We start from the raw sequence: 25,788 nt of genomic DNA, 5'->3' as shown, positions 1-25,788 counted from the left end.
GGGGTTGCCATATAGCAAATTATGAAAAATTGGGATCAGCTGAATTATAATTTTTGTTGGAATTTGTTATGCCAAATCTTTAAAATGGAATGGGCAATAGCCATACAGCATGGGCATTTTAAGAAATTAAGGGATGTTTGGGAGCCATTAACAAAATACTGTACAGAATGAATATTATTTTTTCCCTTTTGTTCATACACGTCCAGGGTGGGGAGGAGGGATGGGAATACTTTATGATTTTTTATGCTTAAGAACAATTGTTGGGTATAAGGAAGGGGGGATATTTGATGTGAGTTATACTTTGATGGTATATTAAGTGATGTTAAAGTATAAAATGATTGTATCTTATGTTAAACTTATTGAAAGTTTTAAAAATGAATAAAGACTTAAAAAAAAAAAAAAGAACTCATAGGCCCTTTGCACCAGAAGGGAAGATTGCCTTGATAATCTTCTTTCTGGAATAAGGGCATATGAGTCCTGACACCCCACCCTGTCAGTCAGGAATTCGCCTGCCTACTCTTCGGTCAAACAGAGATACCCAAAGCTGGAGATTTTCTCTTGTCAGTCAGACAATTAAAAAAAAAAGCAAGAAGCAAACCAAAGAGAGAAAAAAGCCTAAAATGATGAGATTGTACAAGCTCCATAAATTTAATGCTGGTTGCATTTTGATGAGTGGCTGCTGTTCGTTCCACCTAGGTTGTTTATGGTGTTGTTTAATCTTGTTCATTATTTTTTACAGAGTAGAACAGAAATGTTTTAGCGGGGAGATTCTCCATTCCTCCTCCTTCTTATTTATCTATTCTAATGCTGTTCGATTGCTTTGGTACAAATTGAACGGGGCTCTACAGCACTGGAGAAAGAGGCAGAGCTAAAGAATGTAACTGGGTGACCTTCTACAATCAACTCAAAGACTGTCAGGACTCATATAACCTTATTTCAGAAAGATTATCAAGGTCAGTACCTAATCTTCCCTTGTAGTGTTCAAAACAACCACAGGATGCAACAATTTATCCACAAAATACAGTATTTTGCTTGGCAAGAACTAGCTATTTAGTCTTGTCTTAAGTCTGCTTGGATATGTAGAAACTCAAATCAGCAGGCAAAGCAGTAGGTGACGCTTTTAGACTAAAACTCCCTCATCTGTTAAAGAGATTTTGAATACACATTTTTTTAGAATTGCTTACACATGGAGAGGCATTTTCAAAGGAACTTCCAAGTGAGAATTAGGATGTCCTGCTCACAATGTCCAAAAAAAACCCATCCATCTCACAGCCATTTTTGAACAGGAAAAACATCAGGATTTCCTGATCAAAAATACATGAGATGGACATTCTTGTGCTAAAACCATCCAAAATAAATAGCCATTTTCCAAAATGGCTGCAAAGCTGTTTGAACATTGATCATCATTTTCAAATCAGACAATTTACCGGCACCACAGTGACTCACGAGATTTTAACCGCGATTTTAGAGCATCTGGGCCAAAGGACCTGATTCTGTAAACGACACCATTCAGCACATTTGCGACTCAACCATTAGGCATTGTTTATAGAATCGTGCCAAGCGGGGTTTTCAGGATTTCTCCAATGAATATAAATTAGATTATTTGCATGTACTGCCTCCATTGTACGCAAATGGATCTCATGCATATTCATTGTGGAAATACTGAAAACCTGACTTGGCGAGGGCTGAGGTTAGTTGCCCCTGGTTTAACTCATCTACTGAATCCCCTACTATAAATGTTGCTGCAAATTACTGCCTACAACATGTTCATAGTCTTTTATTTCTTTGCTTAGGAAGACATCTTTTTCATAAAGGTTCAAGGTCAAAATTGTTCCAGAAGTCAAACGTGTCCTGTACTCTCGTGCCTATGATTGTTAACTGTTTCATCATTTCCTTCTCTGATCTCTTCTTCTCCCCTTTTTACCCCTCCCCCCTACACAGCAAACAATGTCTGTTTCTATGGGGTATGCTCCTACTATTGCTCTACTGAGCATGCTCTGTGTGGCCAGCCTGACCAGATTGAGGGCTCCATGGCACTCTTTCTACCAGATAAAACCTTGGCAAAACGGGTGTCCTTTCGCAACCCATGGCGGCGCTCCTACCACAAAAGCAAGAAGGCAGAGTAAGTATGTCCAGCGCTGATATCTTAGGGCACAGGCCTTAGGACAATACAATAAATGCCTAATACTCCAAAGAAGATGCACATACTCTACTCATGTGCATGGGTATTTTATGAAATAGGTAAATACGTCGTAACTCCACCTCTGCTCTGCCCACACTGCATCCCTGGGAACGTCTACATGCAGATCTTGTCAAAGTAGGGACATACTTTCCCCAAGGTTCTATATAGGTCACCTGAAGTTGGAGCAGATTTGTTGATTAATGGGCAATAATAAGCCCCCTCATCAAATACAGAATAGAGACCACTATGCATCCCCCAGGAAGATCTCTCCAGATGGAAACTGCATGTAAACATCCCTACAGCCACTTTGTCCCTTAGCCATGGAACCAACTGCCAGCACAGATCAGCAAAGATCTTCCTCTTCAACTAGATGGTTACCAGCTTACAGTCTCCTCTATATACACTTCTTCCAATGAGCACTTGTTATGCAACTAGTCATGTCCTTTATTAACAGTATAGTACAAAAACCAAAAAGAAGTGGCTATGTAGACATATTACTATAAATCACAAATTTCCTTTCTTCAGCAGTGCTCAGAATATTTCTTAGACCAGACAAACGGGATGAGCCCGAAGGTGTGAACCATCTGTATCTTGAACTTCTATCATTGCACTGGAGCTTGTTAGTATAATTTAATATTTGCACAGTCCAAAAACTTTATAAATTACTTTTTAAAAAATCAACACTTATCTGAAGTGTAAGAGAAGATTTAAAATAAATCTCTGAAATCTGTGGATCTTAGACCCGTTTGTTTGGCCTGACAACTAAGAAATATTCTGAGCACTGCTGAAGAAAGGAAATTTGTGATTTATAGTAATATAAGTCTACATAGCCACTTTTTGGGGTTTTACTATATAGTTTGTGTATTTTAAGTGGGTTGCTAACATAAGAATATAAGAATAGCCTTACTGGGTCAGACCAAAGGTCCATCAAGCCCAGTAGCCCGTTCTCACAGTGGCCAATCCAGGTCACTAATACCTGGCTAAAACCCAAGGTGTAGCAATATTCCAGGCTAACGATACAGGGCAAGCAGTGGCTTCCTCTATGTCTTTCTCGATAACAGACTATGGACTTTTCCTCCAAGAACTTGTCCAAACCTTTCTAAAAACTAGCTACGCTTTCCACTCTTACCACATTCTCTGGCAATGCATTCCAGAGCTTAACTATTCTCCGAGTGAAAAAAGTTTCCTCCTATTGGTTTTAAAAGTATTTCCCTATAACTTCATCGAGTGTCCCCTAGTCTTTGTAATTTTTGATGGAGTGAAAAATTGATTCACTTGTACCCATTCTACTCCACTCAGGATTTTGTAGACTTCAATCAAATCGCTCCTCAGCCGTCTCTTTTCTAAGCTGAAGAGCCCTACCATTGTAGTCTTTCCTCATACGAGAGGAGTTCCTTCCCCTTTACCATCTTGGTCGCTCTTCTTTGAACTTTTTCTAGCGCCACTATATCTTTCATGAGATAAGGAGACCAGAATTGAATGCAATACTCCAGATGAGGTCACACCATGGAGCAATACAAGGCATTATAACATTCTTAGTCTTGTTAACCATCCCTTTTTTAATAATTCCTAGCATCCTGTTTGCTTTTGTGGCCGCCGCCACACATTGGGCGGAAGGTTTCATCGTATTGTCTACGATGATAACCTGATCCTTTTCTTGGACGCTAATCCCCAAGGCGAACCCTAGCATCCAGTAACTGTGATTCAGGTTATTTTTCCCAATGTGAATCACTTTGCATTTGTCCACATTAAATTTCATCTGCCACTTGGACGCCCAGTCCTCCAATTTCCTATGGTCTGCCTGCAATTTTTCACAATCTGCATGCGTTTTAACAACTTTGAACAGTTTAGTATCATCTTGAAGTAAATGCTGCTTATTTTACCTCATTGGAATGACTACGAGACGGCATTGTATTTTCCAAAACAGACAATATTTTTATTGTTAGTATAAAGACTTACAAAATTACAGCAGCAAAGGCATAGCAGAAAGAAATATATTGTCAGTTCAGAATATGCAATGGAGAGTAGAACTTACACCCAGATGCGAGCAGGGGGCTAGCATGCCCTGCTGGCATACTCAAGTGAATTTCTCTCTGGTTTTATCTGTGATGCGTGGATTGTTATATAGAGAAATTCTTCCTTTGTTTCAAAAAGCACATCCCCGAACTCTGGTCATGTACTTCCCTATTGGTACAAAAATGTATACCTAACTATTCCTCTCCCCAGTCCACGCCTCTCTCACTTCCCCCCCCCCCCCAGGAGGGGGGCCCCCGAGCAGAAACAGAGAATTCTTCTTGAACTTTCTTCCTCCAGCTCTGAGATCCTTATCACCTTGCAGATGCTAATTTGTGGTTTTACAATGCTGTGCGTCTTCAGGATGGCGTCCTTGTAGATAGTCTTATGCAGAAAGTTGGCATGGGTGACCTCCAGCACCCCAGCTGTTCTTGGTTCCCATAACTTGCAGACAGACAGCTAGCCTGGTAACCAGGCTCGTTCAGGCTTCTCCATCTCTACTCCCCCATCATCCTGCAGGGATTGTTGCTCGTTATAAATGTTTTATGGCTTTCCAGGGTGCCTTGCATATGTGAAGTCATACAGCACTGATAACAGCTCAGCAGAACCTTCCCAGCAGGGAATGGAGACAGAAACTTTGCAGCAAAGGCCAGCTGGTTAGCATTTCAAAGGATACATGTGTTCACAGACAGCAAGGTACAGGCTGGGCCAAAATATCTGTAGTGTCCAGCATACACAAGTGAGGCCAGTATGTCCAGTTTATCCATCTGTATGTCCAGGTTATCCATCTCAATCTGCTAGTTGATTTACTTCCTATTTTTGTGGGAATCCTTTATTAACAGTAAACTTCTCTCTGTAATTTACTATGAATGTCCCTTTGCAACCAGTCATATCCTTAAGCTACCATGTATGTCTAATGTAATTTACTGTGAATTTCCTTTTGTAACTTGTTCTGAGCTCACAGGAGGACAGGATAGAAATCTAAATTAATAAATAAATTAGAAATATTCATATACAGACAAAATCTGAAATTCACGATCGGTTTGCTTAGTGAATATAGTCCTAAGTACCCTGGGCTAATTACCCCAGACTAAAGAAATTATTGCCAGTTAGCAAGTAGCCCTGAATAATTACCCCAGGCAGCTGCCCCACGTAAATATCATAACATAACACTCACTTGTATACCGCAAATACCTGAGGTCCATCATGCCCAGCAGTCCGCTCACGCGGCGGCCCATCAGGTCCAGGACCTGTATAATAGCCCTCTATCTATACCCTTCTATCCCCTTTTTCTTCAGAAAATTGTCCAATCCCTTCTTGAACTCCATTACCGTACCCTGTCCTATCACTCCCTCTGGAAGCGCGTTCCAGGTGTCCACCACCCGTTGGGTGAAGAAGAACTTCTGAATCTGTCCCCTTTTAATTTTTTGGAATGCCCTCTCGTTCTTGTAGATGTCAAAAGTTTGAAGAATCTGTCCCTCTCCTCTTTCTCTATGCCCTTCGTGATCTTGTAAGTCTCTAACATATCCCCTCTAAGTCTCCACTTCTCCAGCGAAAAAAGCCCCAGTCTCTCTAATCTTTCAGCATATGAAAGGTTTTCCATACCTTTTATCAAACGTGTCACTCTCTTCTGAACCCTCTCGGGGCTAAAGGGTCTCCCGTATGAAGAAAGACTGAGCAAATTGCAGCTCTACACTCTCGAAGAGCGTAGGGAGAGGGGAGACATGATTGAGACATTTAAGTACATCACGGGACGGGTCGAGGTGGAAGATGATATCTTTCTTCTCAAGGGACCCTCGACCACAAGAGGACATCCGCTCAAACTCAGGGGAGGGAAGTTTCGTGGAGACGCCAGGAAGTACTTCTTCACGGAGAGAGTGATTGAGCATTGGAACAAGCCTCCAGTGCAGCTGGTTGAGGCACGCAGCATCCCAGACTTCAAGAACAAATGGGATACCTATGTGGGATCCCTACGAGGGTCATGCCAAGGGATAGGGTCACTAGGGTATGGACTTGAATGAGCGGGTCAGTAGAGTGACAGTATAATTACAATTATACTTTAGGGGGTCAGTAGACTTAAGAGGGCGGGTAAATAGTGTGGGCAGACTTGATGGGCTATAGCCCTTATCTGCCGTCATCTTTCTATGTTTCTATTGCCATATCCTTCTTTAGGTACGGCAACCAATATTGGACGCAGTACTCCAGATGCGGGCGCACCATCGCACGATACATACGATACTTCTTTCGTTCTGCTTGTAATACCTTCTTGATTATTCCTAGCATTCTATTTGCTTTCTTAGTAGCCGCTACGCATTGTGCCGATGGCTTCATTGTCATGTCTACTATTACCCCCAAAGCCCTTTCTTGGGAACTCTTACTCAATAACAACCCTCCCATTGTGTAGCTGTACCTTGGGTTTCTGTTTCCTACGTGTAAGACTTTGCATTTCTCTACATTGAACTTCATCTGCCATCTCGTTGCCCACTCCCCTAGTTTGTTTAGGTCCCTTTGTAAATCTTTGCAGTCCTATTTAGTCTTAACCCCATTAAATAGTTTGGTGTCGTCTGCGAATTTTATTATTTCGCTCTTCGTCCCCATTTCTAGATCATTTATAAATACATTAAGTTCTATGCGGTTCACAAAAATTAGTAATACAAATGAATAAGGATCTAGATTCTAACTTCCAAAAGATTCCCTAAAAAGATACATTTTTAAGGCACGACGAAATTGTTGGTATGAAATTGGAAATGTAAATATATGAGTTAAATCCCAAGTCCATGAGGCTGCCTGAAAAGATAGCAGTCGTTCCTGAATTTTCTTGTATTTACGTCCCTTAACTGAGGGGAATGAAAACAGTGGATGCGATTTTCTAAAATGTTTAGAACTTGTAATAGTAAAAGAGATACTCAGGAATTGAGCCTGTTAGTGCCTTAAAGCAAATGCAGCCGAGCTTAAACTTAACCCGCGTCTCAACTGGAAGCCAATGAAGTCAACGATAAGAATCAGTAATCTGGTCAAGTACTAAGATCCCGATTCTATAAGGTCCGCCTAAAGTTAGGTGCCGATATCAGCCCTGATTCTATAAAATTTAGGTGCCCATTATAGAATCACGCTTAGCATTTTCTAAGCGTACTTAGGTGGCATGCAGCATCCTAACATTTTGGCGTTCCCAATTTATGCCCGGGTTTTCTATGCCTAACGTTAGGCGCCAATATCAAAGCCTAACAGCACCCGATTCACAATGAGGCGCCTAACTGAAAAACACACTCATAATCCACCCCTAAATAATGCCCTCATTTGGGCTACTTTTTATATAATCAAAGTTTTTGAGTTAGGCACCTATCTTTCAGTTAAGTCCAATTAAAGCATTGATTGAGCCTGGACATGATCTCTTTATAGAGGACTGTCCAGATTTTGGAAGACCCTGAGCTCGGGGCCATATCTGGAAGGCCTCTGCGCGTGTGCGGACATAGATGCGATGATATCACTTGCATGCGCACATCACTCTGACATCCAGACATGGCTCTGAGCTCGGGGAAGGAGACGTGAGGTTCAAGTGAGGAAGGGATTGGGGTGGAGGCAGATGGGGCGGGGCCAGGTGTCCTCTTTTTTTTTTTTTTAAGAAGAAATCTTGGAATCCTAGTAAAATAGGCCATCAAATGAACAATTCCACCTAAAACAAACTTTTTAACATTCTTTAACTCCTTTTTAAGTTCATTTTTCAAATGTATTCCTATTTTGCCAGATGAGAATAAGGGTGAGTTACTAAAATCATTTTTGTAGACCTTGTAAAAACATAAGAATTGCCGCTGCTGGGTCAGACCAATAGTCCATCCTGCCCAGCAGTCCACTCACGCGGTGGCCCCAAGGTCAAGACTAGTGCCCCAAATGAGTCCAGTCTCACCAGTTTAGCATGAACTTGTCCAACTTTGTCTTGAAACCCTGGAGGGTGTTTTCCCCTATAACAGACTCCGGAAGAGCATTCCAATTTTCTACCACTCTCTGGGTGAAGAAGAACTTCAAGGGGGATCAATGGGGGCTGTGGCTAGTTTACACTGGAAGGCTAGTTAGCACAGTGTCAACTCACTCAGTATTCTCCTTTCATCCAGTGAGTCAGTCCAGATCAGAAGCTGCGTTTATGATCAAAAAGGTTTACTTAAACTGGATGAGTTGGAAAAACACGGCGGGGCCAATTATATACAGACAGATGAAGAAGAAAGCAGTTTCAGTCACTTAGGGCTCCTTTTACAAAGTGTTTTTAGCGCACACACCGGATTAGCGCGTGCTAGCCGAAAAATTACCACCTGCTTAAAAGGAGGCGGTAGCAGCTAGCATGCGCGGCAATGTGGCGTACACTATTCCGCACGTTAAGGCCCTAACGCACCTTTGTAAAAGGAGCCTTTAGTCTTCAATAGGTTTACCTACAAACAGTCTCCCTTGGTAAAAGTTCCTTCTTGGGGAAAGGCCTTTTTTTTAGCTTTAATCTTTCTTTCTAGACCTTTCTTCCAGAGGAGAGCTTCTTTCTAAGTCCCGTAGTAGATTTTGTTGGCTCTCTGAGCCTTCCTCCTTAGTTGGTGGATCTTCCCTCAGTAGAACACATTTCCAAGTTACTTTATCCAGGGACATGTCCTGGGTATCTCCATCATCTCCATCTCCATCTCTCCATGTCGCCTATCTGCCCTTACAATGGAAAATTGTAACATGGGCCTCCTAATGTTTTTATTTCTTACCTTTGGTGTTTTTTTTTATCGTAAACTGCTTAGATTTTTTTTTTTTTTTTAATGATTATGCAGTATAGTAAATAAAATGAAATATGTGGAAAATGTGTTACTCTTTCTTCCTCTCCTTGATCAGGATTGTGGTGGAGGTCTCGTTTCACATTCCAGCCTTCTCCTTGCACAGATTCAGCAGCTGTGTTGACTCTGCTAGGTGCACTCCACCTCGTATCAACCTAAATAGTGGCTGTGGTAGCCAGGGACCCTCTTCTTTTCAAATAGTCAAGATCCAAGATTATTCCCCATGCAGTAAAGATGAATGGCCGGGGAGGCTAGAATCAAAGATAAGGCAACCCCCACCGGGCTTGAAATATATACTAACAGTTTCTCTCCAAGAACTGTCTTCTCCTACCACTGTCAGTCATCGGTAGGAGAGCCAGCCCTCTGTTCCAGAAGCTGTGAGAGTATTCTAGGTCAAAAGGTCACACACTTCTAACCTGGTAGAGCCACTAGAGGTCTCTGCTGTGCATGTTTAGAAAGCAGAACCTAAATGCATCTACAGATATCCTCTCTCTCCTCTCCCAGCAGTATACTGTATATGCACTATTAACCATGTACCTCTAAAACGTTTTCATATTTTGTTTATTTAGAAATTTGTATGCACGATAAAAGATACAATACTCTGAAAACGAATACAACTTTAAACAAAACTCAGGAAAAGAGAGTCTGCTGCGTGGTTTCTTTGCGGAGATTGAATGAACCCAACAAAAACAGATCAATACCCACCCCCCAATCCTGCCCCATTCCCCCCCCCCCCACCCCAAGCACTCCAGTATCAAAAATTCAAAAGAACACTTCGGGCTCCATGGGACAAGCTATCCCAAATGGCCCAGAATTTTCTCCAACGGCCAGGGCCACAATTCTTAAACCTCTAAAACGTTATGATTGTATTGTTTCTACCCTACAATATAGAATATACCGTTACTCCTGTACCCCAAACACTGTGAATGTACTATTGTAACCCGTTCTGAGCTCCTGCGTAGGACGGGATATAAAACTGAAATAAATACAAATAGAAGTATGTTGAGGGCACAGAGTGTGGTGTTTGGTGAAAATTTGTCTGTGCTCTATCCTGGGTTTCACTGCAAGCAGCTAGCATGGTGGCAGCACAACCAGCAAATCAAAGGGGAATAAAATGTGGGAAAGACAAAACCATTTGAAAGTTGAGCAAATTTTTCTTGATTTCTGGAAGGTGGGAGATGAATTCTGACTACTGTGTGCAAGTGGAAAAGACTCCCCCCTATGACCATGGAACACGCCTCCTCAACCTGATTGACATGAGTATTCTGGATTTCCTCATGGGTAAGTTACTGTGAATAAGTGTGTATAATATAACACCCTGATAGCACAGAGGGATATAGGAATCTTGAAAATGGTCAGAGCAGTGGCAGGTAAGATCTATTGGGGACAGGGGACAGATAAGACATCCCAGCCCAAGAGCAGGTTGCTAGTGTACCTGGGGCAGCATAAATCCCACTAATACTGCCTTCTAAAAATATACAAGTTTATTTAGCTAATATTAGGAGTATAATGCTTCTTGTGTCATGTAATCCCCCATTGCCCCAGGTTCATTAGGTAGCGTGTGAGCCCACCGGGACAGATAGGGAAAAATGCTTGAGTACCTGAATGTAAACCACTTAGGCCATAAGTGGTATATAAATACTAAAAATAAGATAATATGAGCTTATTTAGCTAATTCAGTGCTTTTCAAGTTGATTCTGAAGTATTTCCTAGTCCAGGAGTATCAAATCTATGTACAATGGACACCTTGCTCCTCCAGCCCATTGAATTTCAGCCCACCAGTGTCACAGTCTGCACCCACTAGAGGCATTCTGATGTCACCTCCCTGCCACATCGCCAATGTTGATGCTTCTAGGAAATGCGACAGTGGAGGTTGAGGTAGGATTACCAGATTTTACTTTAGTAAAATCCAGGCCCACCAAGTTCCACCCATTCCTGCCCCGTTATGCCCCAATCCCGCCCCCAATCCCAGCCCCGGTCCCCCTACCTGCCATTGCTGCCTGCCCGACGCGATTTTGAGAAAGCTTTTCAAAACCCAAAGGAGGATATGTCTGGGGAAATCCATACATCTAGGTTGAGGGCCTGCAATGGGAGGAAGTGCAGCATGTTGCAGGGTCAGTCGGGCCATTTCTCCCCAGAAATGGGTCATATCACCTTGACCCCACTACTGAAAAAATCTGACCTTGACCCTTCCATACCATCCAGCTATCGCCCAATTGCAAATATCCCTCTCCTAACCAAGATGCTAGAGTCCATCATTTCTTCCCAACTCTCATCATACTTAGAGAGATTCTCTATTCTTTTACCCTATCAATATGGCTTTCGTCCTAACTTCAGCACCGAATCCCTACTGTCTTCCCTGATTTCAAGGGTTCAACAACTTCACTCTCGAAACAAGTTTGCCGTCCTCCTACAATTTGACCTTTCCGCTGCTTTCGACATTGTTCACCATGATATTCTTGTTTACCAACTCTCTGAGATAGGTATCAACTCCACAGTCCTAGGTTGGTTCTCTAAATTCCTCCGCTCTCGTTCTTACATTGTTAACATGAATGGCACCTCATCCTCCCCCTGGAAACCGAATTGTGGAGTCCCACAAGGCTCTCCACTATCCCCTATCCTTTTCAACATCTATATGTTCTCCCTAAAACTCCTCCACCTATCCCCCCTTGAAACAATTTACACTTATGCAGACGACATCCTCGTCCTCCTCAAGACCGATTCGAACCTCACCAACCTGTCTAAGAACATATCCTCTTGTATAATGAACCTACAATCCTGGGCCCACACTGCAAATTAAATTGAATGAGTCCAAAACAAGACTTCTTTGGCTCGGTCCAAAACTAGATTACCTACCCACCTCCATCCCACTACCCTCTGGCTCCTCTCTGCAGCTTGAGTTCTCGAGCAAGGTCTTGGGCATCATCATTGATTCCACATTATCCTTCAATGACCACCTCCAATCCTTGGTAAAAAAAAAATGCTTTTTCAGCCTTCACATGCTGAGGAAAGTTAGATCCTGCTTCCATCAAAAACATTTTACCCTCCTTGTCCAATCCATCATCCTCTCCAGATTGGATTATTGCAACTCTATCTACTTAAGCCTAACTAAGAAAAACCTCCACAGACTCCAACGGATTCAGAATGCCGCGGCCAAGCTCATCTTCGCTAAAAGTAAATTTGACCATGTCTCCCCGTTCCTGGCCAAGCTCCACTGGCTTCCAATAATCGCCAGGGTCCACTATAAATGCGCCTGTTTAACTTTCAAAATCCTATATGGTATCCTCCCTCCCTTTATCCCTCTTTCTTGGAATTCCTCAAACCCTAATACCGCCAGATCCTCCCACAAATTAAAACTATCCTTCCCCTCGCTAAAAGGCATTTCCCACACAGGAAAGCTAGGGACCTCCCTCCACTTCAAAATCACTGAGCTCTGGAACAACCTTACCTCCCCTCTTCGGAACTTGAGCTCTCTCCAAGTTTTCCGCAAACATCTGAAAACCTGGCTTTTCTCAAAAAAATGTAAGTCTCCCTCCAACTTAGGAATCAAGGAAACTCTTATATCTTGGCATCCCAAGTCCTCTAAATTTTCTTCACACTTCTACCTCTAACCCTCTGTTGTAGTTCCTTCCTATTTCTCCTACTGTAAACTGCGTTGAGCTCTACGAACGTGGAGATGATGCGGTATACAAACCTAAGGATTAGATTAGATTAGTTCTTGCACTAGGTGAGCTAGCTGGCTGCCTAGAGTGATAAATGCTGTATAAATACTTGAGCTGGCAAGGATCCCCAAGCCCTGCCAACTGATGACCACCTCCTCCAGTCCGGCAGTCAGAAATCTCCAAGCTCTGCAGCTGGTAGCAGTATCCCTGATTTACCACTGCGTGCATGAAAGTCGAGCAGGCATGGGGTGGGGGTGGGGTGAGAGCTGCTCAGCTCTGAAATACTATTGCTGGCTGCAGAGCTTGGAAGAGTTAAGGTCCCTGGACCTGAGGGGGAGAAGGTGGTCATCAGTCGGTGAGGCTTGAGGATCCCCACCAACCACAGCAAAGGAAGTGTTAATTGGGGTGAGAGGGGCCTTAACCCCGTTTTATGGTTGTGCCACTGATTGTGTTCAGTACAAAATTAAGTGCATTTCTGTTTTTATTTCTCCAATGTTGTAATACTTTCTGAATTTACCTTCTTGAAGTTCCCGGTTTAATTTTGGTGATTCATATTTCTAATTTGTGATACCTTGTTCTGTATTTGGTGGAGATCTGTCTGTGTTTTGTGTGTGAAGAAGTCATTTAAAATTGTTTTATGTGTGGTAGTACTACAAGTCAGGAAACAGGGAGAGGGGATTGGGGGCTCCTTCCTTAATTTCTGCCCTGGGCTCCCCAGTGTGTCTAACACAGGGCTTGGCCAAACTGCCTGCTGCATGGTGCTGAGTCCTGACTGAGGGCCACTAGAAACTCTGCCTGCTGTGTGTTCCTGCCTGCCTGCCTTCCTGCCCTAGGTAAGGGGGTCTAATCTGGTTCTGAGTCCGGGGTGGGGGAGAGAAAACTGATGGAGGGAGGATGGAAAAAATATTCTGGGGCAGGGGTCTGAGGAGAAGGAAAGATGGGGAAGAGAGGAGGAACACAAGGTTAAATAATTGGATTACATTTGGCTTGGCTTCTGTTCTGAAACATTTGATTGTGTTTTTGTATTTTGTATCCTTACCTACTCCTGATTAATCCAGTTTTCTGGATTTCCATAGTGAACACACAAGCAGTTTGCATGCATTGCCTTTGTTATATGCAAACCTCACATGTGCCTTTGTGATGGATGTCTAGAATATGCCAAAGTGAGCTGCATCAAAGGTCATAAATATCTCTGAGACATTAATATACAGGAAGTGAGCCTCTTTCAAATGAAGGAAAACTCCAGAATGAAAGAGCATAGGATGAAATTACAGGATGATAGGCGCAGGTAATCTAAGGAAATACTGTACTTATTTACAGAAAGGGAGGAGAATGAATAGTCTCCAGGTAGAGATGGTGAAGACAAAGACTGTGTCTGAATTCAAGAAAGCGTGAGACAGTTATGGAATCTCTTAGGAGATAGTGGATGCTGCGGAAGGGCCGTTTGGCCTTTATCTGCTGTCATGTTTCTGTGTTTAAAACCAGAAAGCCAAGATCTGTCCTGGGGACTGGGCTGAGGAACACATTGACATATGCAGAACATGTGCTGGTTCCAGTCTCTTTTCCAATTTCCTTGTCAGTCTTCTCCTATATTTTCCAGGTTTCCTTTTCCATTTCTTCTCTCTTCCTTCTCTACATCTGTCTCCCACTAGTTTTACTTTCCCATTTTCTCTTCTCTGCCTTTCTATACACCTATTTGATTTTACCGTCATTCTCCCCCCTTTCTTAGTCTCCTTCTCTCATCTATCTACCAGCTTTTCTCATCTCCGTCTTCAGTACTCTCATTGCTCCCTCTGTCTCTCTCCCTCTTCAGTCTCCCGTTCCCCTCCCCATCTTTCATCCACGCCCTTGTCCTTCATTTCCCTCTGTACTCTCTCTTGTTCCTTCACCAGCTCCAGATCCATCCATTTCTCCTTCCTTCCCTTGCCTCTATGCCATTCCTCTATCTCTTACTCTATACTCCATTTCCTATTGCCTTTCTTTGATCATTTTAACTCCCATTTCTACCCTCACTCAATCCGTTCTCTCACACCCCAACTCTTTCAGTGCCTTTCTCCTTCTCTCCAGTCTTCTAGATCATTCATATTACGTTTCAGCCCTTCTCCATGATTTATCCCTTTTCTCTTACTCCCACTTCACACCCTCATTCATTCTCCCAACCCCCTATCCACATACTCCAAACTCATACCTACCAATTTCCAGGACCTCACTATTTCCTCAGAATTCTCACTTCATTTCTCCCATCCATAATTCCCTTCTATGCCCCCCCACCCCCAACATTCTCCCATTCGGTTACCAAATCTCAGTAATTTTTTGCTCTATTCTTCTAACGCCACCCCTGAGTCCCATCCAATGTCTGCACTGATCTCCCAAACCCTGAGCTCTATCCATATTCTGCTCTTTCTAGGGTTTCTGCTTCATTTGACATTTCTTCTCCATCCATGTCCACCATATTTACCGCTGTGTCTCTGTCTCTACCCCTCCCCCATGCTCAGCATTTGTAGTCACTGTATCCATCATCCCTGTGTGTCCCTATCCCTCTTCTTAGCAGGGGAGACACAGAGACATAAGAGAGAGGACGATTGATGCTGGGAAGGGGGTCAGCAGAGAGATGCTCTTCTCTTTCTCCTACACCAAGGACAGCATCTCTGCTGACCCCCTTCCCAGCATCAGTCTTTCTCTCATGCCTCTGTGTCTCCCCTCTCTTCCCCATTCCCTCATCTAACCTCTCTGTTCTCTCACTCCCCCTCCACCTCCCCCCTCTCATCTAATCTCTCTACTAGCTGCCACGCCTGTATTCAGGAAGCTGTTTCCTTTCTCCTCCCCTCTCTCCTGCCCATGGGATCAGCATCTTTCTGTGTTGTGCGGTCCAGTATTTCTCTATTCCAGTGTCTCTGAAACTGTGTGCCCGAAGAGATTTTGAGTGTGCCACAAGAGATTCCAGAATTTTACTTTGTTTTTAAAAATTCCCTTCATAAGTATACACTAGAATAGATGACATATACATCCCGTATGCAAGAGTCTGTCAATGTTATGAGCATCGTTGTGAGTAAGGATACAACCTCCCTGACATGCATCATTCTTTGATATGATTGGTCCTTGAAAACTAACGGCAAGTAATTTTATTATTAATGCAGTTGTTGTCCTAACTTGAGCAACAAAGCAATCAAGGCTTTGTTACTGTTTGGATCTTAAGAACATAAGAATTGCTGCTGCTGGGTCAGACCAGTGGTCCATCATGCCTAGCAGTCCGCTCACACGGCGGCTCTTAGGTTTAGCCTTATCTGCATACGTCCTGGTTTAGCAGGAACTTGTCTAACTTTGTCTTGAATCCCTGGAGGGTGTTTTCCCTATAACAGCCTCTGGAAGAACGTTCCAGTTTTCTACCACTCTCTGGGTGAAGAAGAACTTCCTTATGTTTGTACGGAATCTATCCCCTTTTAACTTTAGAGAGTGCCCTCTCGTTCTCCCTACCCTGGAGAAGGTGAACAACCTGTCTTTATCTACTAAGTTTATTCCCTTCATTATCTTGAATGTTTTGATCATGTCCCCTCTCAGTCTCTTCTTTTCAAGGGAGAAGAGGCCTAGTTTCTTTAATCTCTCACTGTACGACAACTCCTCCAGCCCCTTAACCATTTTAGTCACTCTTCTCTGGACCCTTTCGAGTAGTACTGTGTCCTTCTTCAAGTACGGCGACCAGTGCTGGATGCAGTATTCCAGGTGGGGGTGTACCATGGCCCGGTACAGCGGCATGATAACCTTCTCCGATCTGTTTGTGATCCCCTTCTTAATCATTCCTAGCATTCTGTTCGCCCTTTTCGCCGCCACCGCACATTGCGAGGATATCTTGCAGGAACTACTGAGCCTCAGGGAGGAGGTAAAGCGCCTGAGGAGCATCAGGGATGACGAGGCCTTCATCGACGACGCCATCCTGGAACTGTCACACATCACAGAGAGAACCCACGACAGGTCCACCCTCGACACGCCCAAACCTACAGCACTAAACACAACGATTGGAGTAAAGGAGATGATTGGAAATGCTGGCCCCTGGCAACTAGTAACATCCTCTACGGGCAAGCGAAGTAAACCCACCTCATTCTCACTCTCTTCTTCTTCTTCTTTTTCTCTTTCTCTTCAACAGGATAGCCGTTCATCAATACCACAGCTAACTCTCAGAAATAGATTTCAGATCTTACAGGATGGAACCACCGAGGAAATAGCAGAAGGGACTCATGAGGATACCCAGCTCACAACGTCAAATCCAGAGCACGCAGACCGGCCCCCTCAGAAGGAACGAAGAGTGGTAGTCATTGGTGACTCCATGCTAAGGGGCACCGAGGGACCAATTTGCAGGCCTAATTTGCAGTCAAGAGAGGTCTGCTGTCTCCCTGGAGCCAGGATCCAGGATATTACCACTAGCCTAGACAAAATTCTAAAACCTAATGATCATTTTCCCATGTTTCTCATCCATGTAGGCACAAACGACACTGCTAGGAATGCCACAGAGAACATCCCCAGAGATTTTGGAGCGCTGGGAAAGAAGTTGAAGCAGATAGGAGCACAGGTGGTCTTTTCATCAATTCTTCCAGTAAGAAACAAAGGCAGAGCTAGAGAAGAGCGTATTCAACGGACTAACGAATGGCTCCGAGAATGGTGCATAGAAATGAACTTTGGATTCCTAAACCACGGCGAGACGCTCCAGGGACTACAAGGACCAGACGGACTCCACCTAACCAGAAGAGGTAGAAACGTATTTGGACATCGATTGGCCCGCCTACTCCATAGGGCTTTAAACTAGGTAAGTTGGGGGAGGGTACATACTTATATCCTAGAGCAGTAAGAAACCACCCTGAGGAGGCAAGTCGCACTCACACTACCAAGTCTAAGGTAAGTACCAATGATATCCACAATAATTCAGGGAGAAATATCACTGATAATTTAGGAGCCACACTAGCTCGTAAAGGAATCTCTTCACAGATATGGAGGGCTATGTATGTTAATGCACACAGCTTGGGCAATAAAATTCTAGCATTAGAGACTGAGATAACAAACGCCGATCTTGACGTGATAGCGATATCCGAAACCTGGTTCACGGAATCGCATGGGTGGGATATGGTTATACCAGGGTACAACCTACTTCGTTGCGACCGAGAGGGTAAATTGGGAGGAGGAGTAGCGCTATACACTAAGGAAAGCATCAAAACCACCAGAATCACAGATGTTAGATACACCGGGGAATCCCTCTGGGTGAACCTGGCCAGAGGGAATGAAAAATGCCTATACCTTGGGGTGATATATAGACCTCCCAGGCAACAGGAGGACAAAGACATGGAATTAATCGAGGACATAGAGAACATCACACTGCGCGGGGACACAGTAATGCTAGGAGACTTCAACATGCCAGATGCAGATTGGAACACACTCTCTGCGACTACGGGTAGCAGCAAAAGAATATTAACCTCCATAAAGGGTGCACGTCTCAAGCAATTGGTATTGGAGCCCACCAGGGACCAGGCGTTACTAGACCTAGTTCTCACCAACGGAGATAGCGTCACGGAAATCTCAGTAGGAGACACACTGGCCTCCAGCGACCATAATATGGTATGGCTCAATCTCAAGAAAGGTTTCCCTAAGACAAACACAGCAACAAGGGTTCTCAACTTTAGAGGCACAGACTTCAACCGCATGGGAGATTTTGTCCATCAGAGCTACATAAACAAGCAATATCTGACAATGTGGAGGATATGTGGTCGTCTCTGAAGTCCATCCTACACGAAGCAACAGACCGATACATAAAGACAGTAAGTAAAATGTAGGAGAAACAAAAGACCCCAATGGTTCAGTAAAGAAATTTCAGACCTAGTTAAACAGAAAAAAGATGCATTTATCACCTACAAACATTTAGGCAGAGATGGGGCGAAAGAGGACTATCTAGACAGATCTAAAGCTGTCAAAACAGCAGTCAGAGAAGCCAAACTCCGAATGGAGGAAGAGCTAGCACGGAAAATTAAGAAAGGGGATAAATCTTTCTTCAGCTATATTAGTGACAGGAAAAGAAACAAAGATGGGATAGTACGCCTGAAGCAATCGGACGGTAACTTTGCGGAATCAGATTCTGAGAAGGCAGAACTACTAAACAAATACTTCTGTTCAGTGTTCACCCGCGAAGCGCCGGGAGCTGGTCCACAGCTGCAGACGGGAGATAACCAGAAAGACCCGTTTCAAGATTTTGAATTTACGCCCAGTAGCGTCTATGACGAACTATCAAGACTCAAGGTAAACAAAGCCATGGGACCGGTAACCTATACCCCAGAATGCTCAGGGAGTTAAGGGAAGTCCTGGCAGAACCATTATCTGTTCTTTTCAATCTTTCCCTAAGCACAGGAAGGGTCCCCTTGGACTGGAAAACCGCCAACGTAATCCCACTCCACAAAAAGGGCTGCAGGACAGAGACAGCAAACTACAGACCAGTGAGTCTCACGTCTATAGTGAGAAACACTGGTTAAACAGAATCTTGACACAATCCTAGACGAAGAAAAACTGCGTGATCCACACCAACACGGGTTCACCCAGGGCAGATCCTGCCAATCTAATCTGATTAGCTTTTTTGACTGGGTTACTAGACAACTGGACGCCGGAGAGTCACTGGACGTGGTATATTTGGACTTCAGTAAAGCATTTGATAGCGTCCCTCATCAAAGATTACTGAACAAGCTGAAATCGATAGGATTAGGAGACACTCTAACTACATGGGTTGGGGATTGGCTGAGTGGTAGACTTCAGAAGGTGGTGGTGAACAGTACCCCATCCGAAGCATCGGACGTGATCAGTGGAGTGCCGCAGGGCTCGGTCCTGGGCCCGATTCTATTTAACTTATTCATAAGAGATATGACGCAAGGACTTAGAGGAAGGGTATCACTGTTCGACGACGACGCCAAACTTTGCAACATAGTAGGCAAAAGCTTATTACCTGATAATATGACACACGACCTACTGTTGCTGGAACAATGGTCAACTACTTGGCAGCTAGGCTTCAATGCTAAAAAATGCAAGATAATGCATCTGGGTAAGAGAAACCCGCGTAGAACTTATGTACTAAATGGTGAGACCTTGGTTAGGACCACGGCGGAACGCGACCTAGGGGTGATCATTAGTGAGGACATGAAGGTTGCCAATCAAGTGGAGAAGGCTTCCTCCAGGGCAAGACAAATGATGGGGTGTATCCGCAGAGGTTTCGTCAGCAGGAGACCTGAAGTTATGATGCCGTTGTACAGAGCCATGGTGAGGCCTCACTTGGAGTACTGTGTTCAGTTTTGGAGACCACACTACCGAAAGGACGTGCTGAGGATCGAGTCGGTTCAGCGAACGGCCACCAGGATGGTCTTGGGGCTCAAGGATCTCACGTATGAAGAAAGATTTAAAAAATTGCGGCTGTACTCACTTGAGGAAAGAAGAGAACGGGGAGATATGATTGAAACATATAAGTACATCACAGGACACATCAAGTCAGAAGACTCATGGGACCCTCGACCACCAGAGGGCATCCGCTGAAAATCAGGGGAGGGAAGTTTCATGGCGACTCCAGGAAGTACTTCTTCACCGAAAGAGTAGTGGATCATTGGAACAGACTCCCACTCCAGGTGATAAAGGCCAGTAGCGTGACGGATTTTAAGAGAAAATGGGATACTCATGTGGGATCTTTAAGGGAGTAAATTCAGGGGAGGGGATACTTGGAATGGGCAGACTTGGTGGGCTATAGCCCTTTTCTGCTGCTTTTCTCTATGTTTCTATGTTTCTATTGCAGATGGCTTCATCGACTTATCAACCAGTACTCCCAAGTCTCTTTCCTGGGGGTCTCTCCAAGTACTGCTCCGGACATCCTGTATTTGTGTAGAAGATTTTTGTTACCAACAAGTGCAGTAAGGAACGATCCTGACGAGGTGAGTCGAAACTCCGATTCTAAGTCCAAAGTAAGTGCCCCCATTGCAAACAATTCTCTAGGAGTCACACTACCCCAGGTGGGAAACTCCCCACAGGGACTTAGCAATCACGGGGTATGGAGGGCTATGTATGTTAATGCACACAATTTAGGCAATAAGATTCTAGAATTAGAGACCGAAATAATGAATGCCGACCTTGACGTGGTGGCAATATCCGAAACTTGGTTCACAGGCTCTCATGGGTGGGATATGGCTATACCGGGATACAACTTATTTCGTCAGGACAGAGAGGGAAAATCAGGGGGAGGGGTGGCACTATACATTAAAGAAGACGTCAAAACTACCAGAATCACAGATGTCAAGTACACCAGGGAATCCCTCTGGGTGAACCTGGCCAGAGGCAGGGAAAAATGCCTGTATCTTGGTGTAGTATATAGACCTCCAAGACAACTGGAAGACAAAGACTCCGAATTAATTGAAGACATAGAGAATATCACTCTACGGGGAGACGCTGTTCTGCTAGGGGACTTCAACATGCCTGACACAGATTGGAACTCAAACTCAGCAACAACCAGCGGCAGCAGGAGACTGTTAACATCCATAAAGGGAGCACGACTCAAACAAATGGTATTGGAACCCACTAGGGCCCAGGCGATCCTGGATCTGGTACTCACCAACGGGGATAGCGTCTCGAAGGTCTCAGTAGGAGATACTCTAGCCTCCAGCGACCACAACATGGTGTGGTTCTACCTCAGGAAAGGTTTCCCTAGATCAAACACGAAAACAAAAGTACTCAACTTCCGAGGCACTGACTTCGAATGCATGGGAGATTTCGTCCACCGGACACTGCAGAACCAAGCTACGACCGATGATGTGGAAGCTATGTGGTCATCCCTGAAATCTACCATACATGAAGCGACAAATCAGTACATTAAATCAGTACACAAACAGCGGAGAAACAACAAACCCCAATGGTACTCCGCAGAAATCTCGCACCTTGTCAAGGAGAAGAAAAAAGCATTTATTTCCTACAAACGAACGGAGACTAGGGAAGCTAAACTAGAACATAGGGCGAGGTCTGCAGTGGTCAAAACGGCAGTCAGGGAGGCCAAACTTCGAGTGGAAGAGATTCTGGCAAAGAACATGAAGAAAGGGGATAAATCCTTCTTCAGGTATATTAGTGATAGGAAAAAGAACACAGACGGGATAGTACGCCTTAGAAAACCAGATGGGAACTGCGCAGAATCAAATTCCGATAAAGCAGAGCTACTGAATGAATACTTCTGCTCAGTCTTCACCTGCGAGGCACCGGGGCACGGTCCACAGTTGCAGGCAAGGCCCAGCGTGGAAGACCCGTTTCAGAATTTCGAGTTCACACCTGGCGAAGTCTACTACGAACTGGCAAGACTCAAGGTGAACAAAGCCATGGGACCGGACAATCTACACCCCAGGGTGCTCAGTGAGCTGCGTGATGTCCTGGCAGAACCGCTATCAGGACTCTTCAATCTCTCCCTAAGTTCGGGGAGAGTCCCCATAGACTGGAAAACAGCTAACGTCGTTCCACTGCACAAAAAGGGTTGCAGGGCAGAGGCTGCAAACTACAGACCGGTGAGTCTCACATCAATAGTATGCAAACTCATGGAAACACTAATCAAACGTAAATTAGATGCAATCTTGGATGAGGAGAATCTACAGGATCCCAGTCAACATGGATTCACCAAGGGTAGGTCCTGCCAATCCAATCTCATCAGCTTCTTTGACTGGGTAACAAAACAGTTAGACTTGGGAGAATCCGTGGACGTCGTATACCTAGACTTCAGCAAAGCTTTCGATAGTGTCCCGCATCGCAGGCTGTTGAGCAAGATGAAATCAATGGGGCTGGGAGAAACACTAACTACATGGGTCAATGACTGGCTGAGTGGCAGACTTCAGAGGGTGGTAGTTAACAGTACCCTCTCTAAAACATTGGAGGTGACCAGTGGAGTACCGCAGGGCTCAGTCTTGGGCCCGCTCCTTTTCAACATATACATAGGGGACCTAACTCAGGGGCTTCAAGGTAAGGCAACGTTATTCACTGACGACGCCAAACTATGCAATATAGTGAAAGATGGCAATTCGCCCGATAGTATGACACAAGACCTACATTTGTTGGAGCTTTGGTCCTCGACCTGGCAGCTGGGCTTCAACGCTAAGAAATGCAAGATCATGTACCTCGGCAGCAGAAATCCGTGCAGAACTTACACCTTGAATGGTGAGACCTTAGCTAGAACTTCAACAGAACGAGACTTGGGAGTGATCATCAGCGCAGACATGAAAACTGCAGATCATGTGGAGAAGGCTTCAAGACAGTTGTTAGGTTGCATCCGCAGGAGTTTTGTCAGCCGGAAGCCTGAAGTATAATGACATTATACAGAACCATGGTGAGGCCTCATATGGAATACTGTGTGCAATTCTGGAGGCCACACTACCGAAAAGATGTGCTGAGAGTAGAGTCGGTGCAACGGATGGCCACCAGGATGGTCTCGGGGCTCAAGGATCTATCATATGAGGAAAGGCTGAAAAATTTGCGGCTGTACTCACTCGAGGAACGTAGGGAGAAAGGAGACATGATCGAGACGTTTAAGTATATTACCGGTCGTATCGAGATGGAAGAAGAGATTCTCTTTCTCAAAGGACCCTCAGCCACTAGAGGGCATCCGCTCAAACTCAGGGGCGGGAAATTTCATGACGACACCAGGAAATATTTCTTCACCGAGAGAGTGGTTGATCCTTGGAACGAGCTCCCGATGCAGGTGATCGAGGCAAACAGCGTGCAAGAATTTAAAAGCAAATGGGATGCCCTTAGAGGGTTAAGCCAAGGGAACCTGTCACCAGGAGTGGGATCCCTAGGATAGTAGACTTGGGGGTGGGTCAGTAGAGTGGGAAGACCTGATGGGCTATGACCCTTATCTGCCGTCATCTTCTATGTTTCTATGTTTCTATACAGCTACAAAGAAAACCCTAACTATATAGCCAATAAACCTGGTCAAAATACTACTGAAAAAATTGGCTAAACCTCCTTAAACCTGAGAATGGAAAGTCTGACAAAGTAATTGTTCTCAGGAAAAATATATCAGGGTGGTAACAAAGGACATCAGTATGAGCCCACCATAAATTATAGGAACCTCTGGCTCAGGCTAAATCTCAAAGGTGACTAGCACCAGACGTGGTTTGATTTGTACACGCTGCATATTTTTCCTTTTTGATTTTTGACCGAACAACTTAGAAATCCGTTGTCGGTCTTTCCACTGGGTTATCAATTTATTTTGTTGTATCCCGCTCCTGATGAAGACGCGAAACGGAGCTCTGTCGAGTGGTGATATGCATATGGTTTGAGTGGTGGTGATTGTTAGTGGTCTGAGTGGTGTTGTGTGTGTATGGTATTTTGTAGTGTTGGTGTTTAACTATTTGTAGCAGTTTTGATATACGAGTGGCATTATTTGCATTTTAGTGCTTGCATTTTGGACAGCTTAGCACTTGCACTTTAACAGCTTCACTCTACCTCATCTGTTCTTTACTGGGCGGATATTTTGAATTGATGACTTGATGATTTTCTCAGTCAGAATTTGCTGCTCTTAGTGATAGGAATTTTCTGCACTGGCACTTTTTATAAATACATAACTTACTTATAGTATTTTATTTATTTATTGTAGGGTTTTTGCAGATTTGCACAATTTCTTATACATTGTTTCTTTATATATTATCAACATATTTATTCAGTAAGGAATCCTTTTTAGATGTTATTTATCAAGTTTATTATATGTTTAGCACCAATTCGTTAATGTATGTATTTACCAAAGATTAGATTTATGTATGTGTAAGTTAATAACTACTATTCACACAATTCACTCATTCATGATTATTTATTGTATTTATTTATTTATTATGTTGGTTTAGTCTTTCAAGGGTTATCTGTTTGTTATGTCCTTATTCCTCCTTTCTCCTGAGGGCTAAGTCTGCAATTGAATTACTTTCAAAATAGTATTTCTAGTATTCAAAGTACTATCTTTTAACGAACCACAGTTCATGTCTAGAATGATTACTCCATATTATACACCTCGTTCCCTCCGATCGTCATCTCAAGATCTACTATCGGTTCCTTCTTTAAAAATCGTGGGTACAAGGAGAAATGAAATGTTTTCTGTTATAGCTCCTCAAACTTGGAACGCTTTGCCACTTTTTATCAGAAAAGAAAAGGATCTCATCTCTTTTAAAAACTTTTAAAAACTTTCTTATTTAATGATGCTTTTATTAATTAAACGATCAAGCCAATGTAGACTTTCACAAAAAAATTTATTTTATTTTTTTTTCCCCCTTATTCCCCCCTTCCTCGTGTTTTTACCTCTTTTATGTTTTTCTGACTGATAAAATTGTAACTTTTTTTCCCCTTTCTCTTTTATATCATGTTTGTCACTAAGCCACATGTGCAAAGAAATTTATAAGTATTTTGACTTTTTACTTGTGTCTTAATAATATTTGTTGTCTAAAATGTTGTTTTAAAATTGTTTGTTACCTTATAAGTTGTTTTTAAAATTGTTCATCGCTTAGAATGTTTTATATAGGCGATTCGTCAAATAATAAACTTGAATTGTTCTTTTAGAATCACAATCATTTGGTTCGCGGGGGATGACTATGGACTATATGATGTATGAGGCATTTCTCATTTAGACGTAAGTCTGGTGCTAGTCACCTTTGAGATTTAGCCTGAGCCAGAGGTTCCTATAATTTATGGTGGGCTCATACTGATGTCCTTTGTTACCACCCCGATATATTTTTCCAGAGAACAATTACTTTGTCAGACTTTCCATTCTCAGGTTTAAGGAGGTTTAGCCAATTTTTTCAGTAGTCTATGTTTCTATGACATGCATCACCTTACACTTATCCACTTTAAACCTCATTTGCCATGTCTCTCTACTACGCCCCCCCCCCCATATGTGCTTCTTTTTCCTTCCAACCTCCTCTCTTACTGTTTTTGTTTCTCCCTTCCCATCTAGCACTACCCTACTCCATGCTGTTTTCTCCATCACTCTTTTTCATAATGCTTCTCCAGCTCTCCCTCCCTCTTGCTGTTTCTCCAGCCCCCTCCTTTCCCCTCCCCCCACCAATGCTGCTTCCCCTCACGACCTTTCTAACTCCTGACTCCCCCACCTAGCTCC

The 25,788-nt window shown here is 43.7% G+C and overlaps 1 protein-coding gene across 1 annotated transcript in view; it reads left to right on the top strand.

Annotated features, from left to right (window-relative positions):
• LOC117355322 (extracellular serine/threonine protein kinase FAM20C-like) overlaps window positions 1-25,788 on the top strand; it is an 83,604-nt gene that overhangs the window by 36,312 nt on the left and 21,504 nt on the right. The window contains exons 6-7 of the mRNA XM_033933704.1: window positions 1,942-2,122; window positions 10,163-10,272. Of these exons, the coding sequence (XP_033789595.1) occupies window positions 1,942-2,122; window positions 10,163-10,272 (291 nt within the window). The remainder of the gene's footprint in view (window positions 1-1,941; window positions 2,123-10,162; window positions 10,273-25,788) is intronic.

This window comes from Geotrypetes seraphini, chromosome 2 (assembly GCF_902459505.1).
Source record: "Geotrypetes seraphini chromosome 2, aGeoSer1.1, whole genome shotgun sequence".
NCBI lineage: Eukaryota > Metazoa > Chordata > Amphibia > Gymnophiona > Dermophiidae > Geotrypetes > Geotrypetes seraphini.
This window is presented reverse-complemented; position numbering and strand designations above follow the sequence as displayed.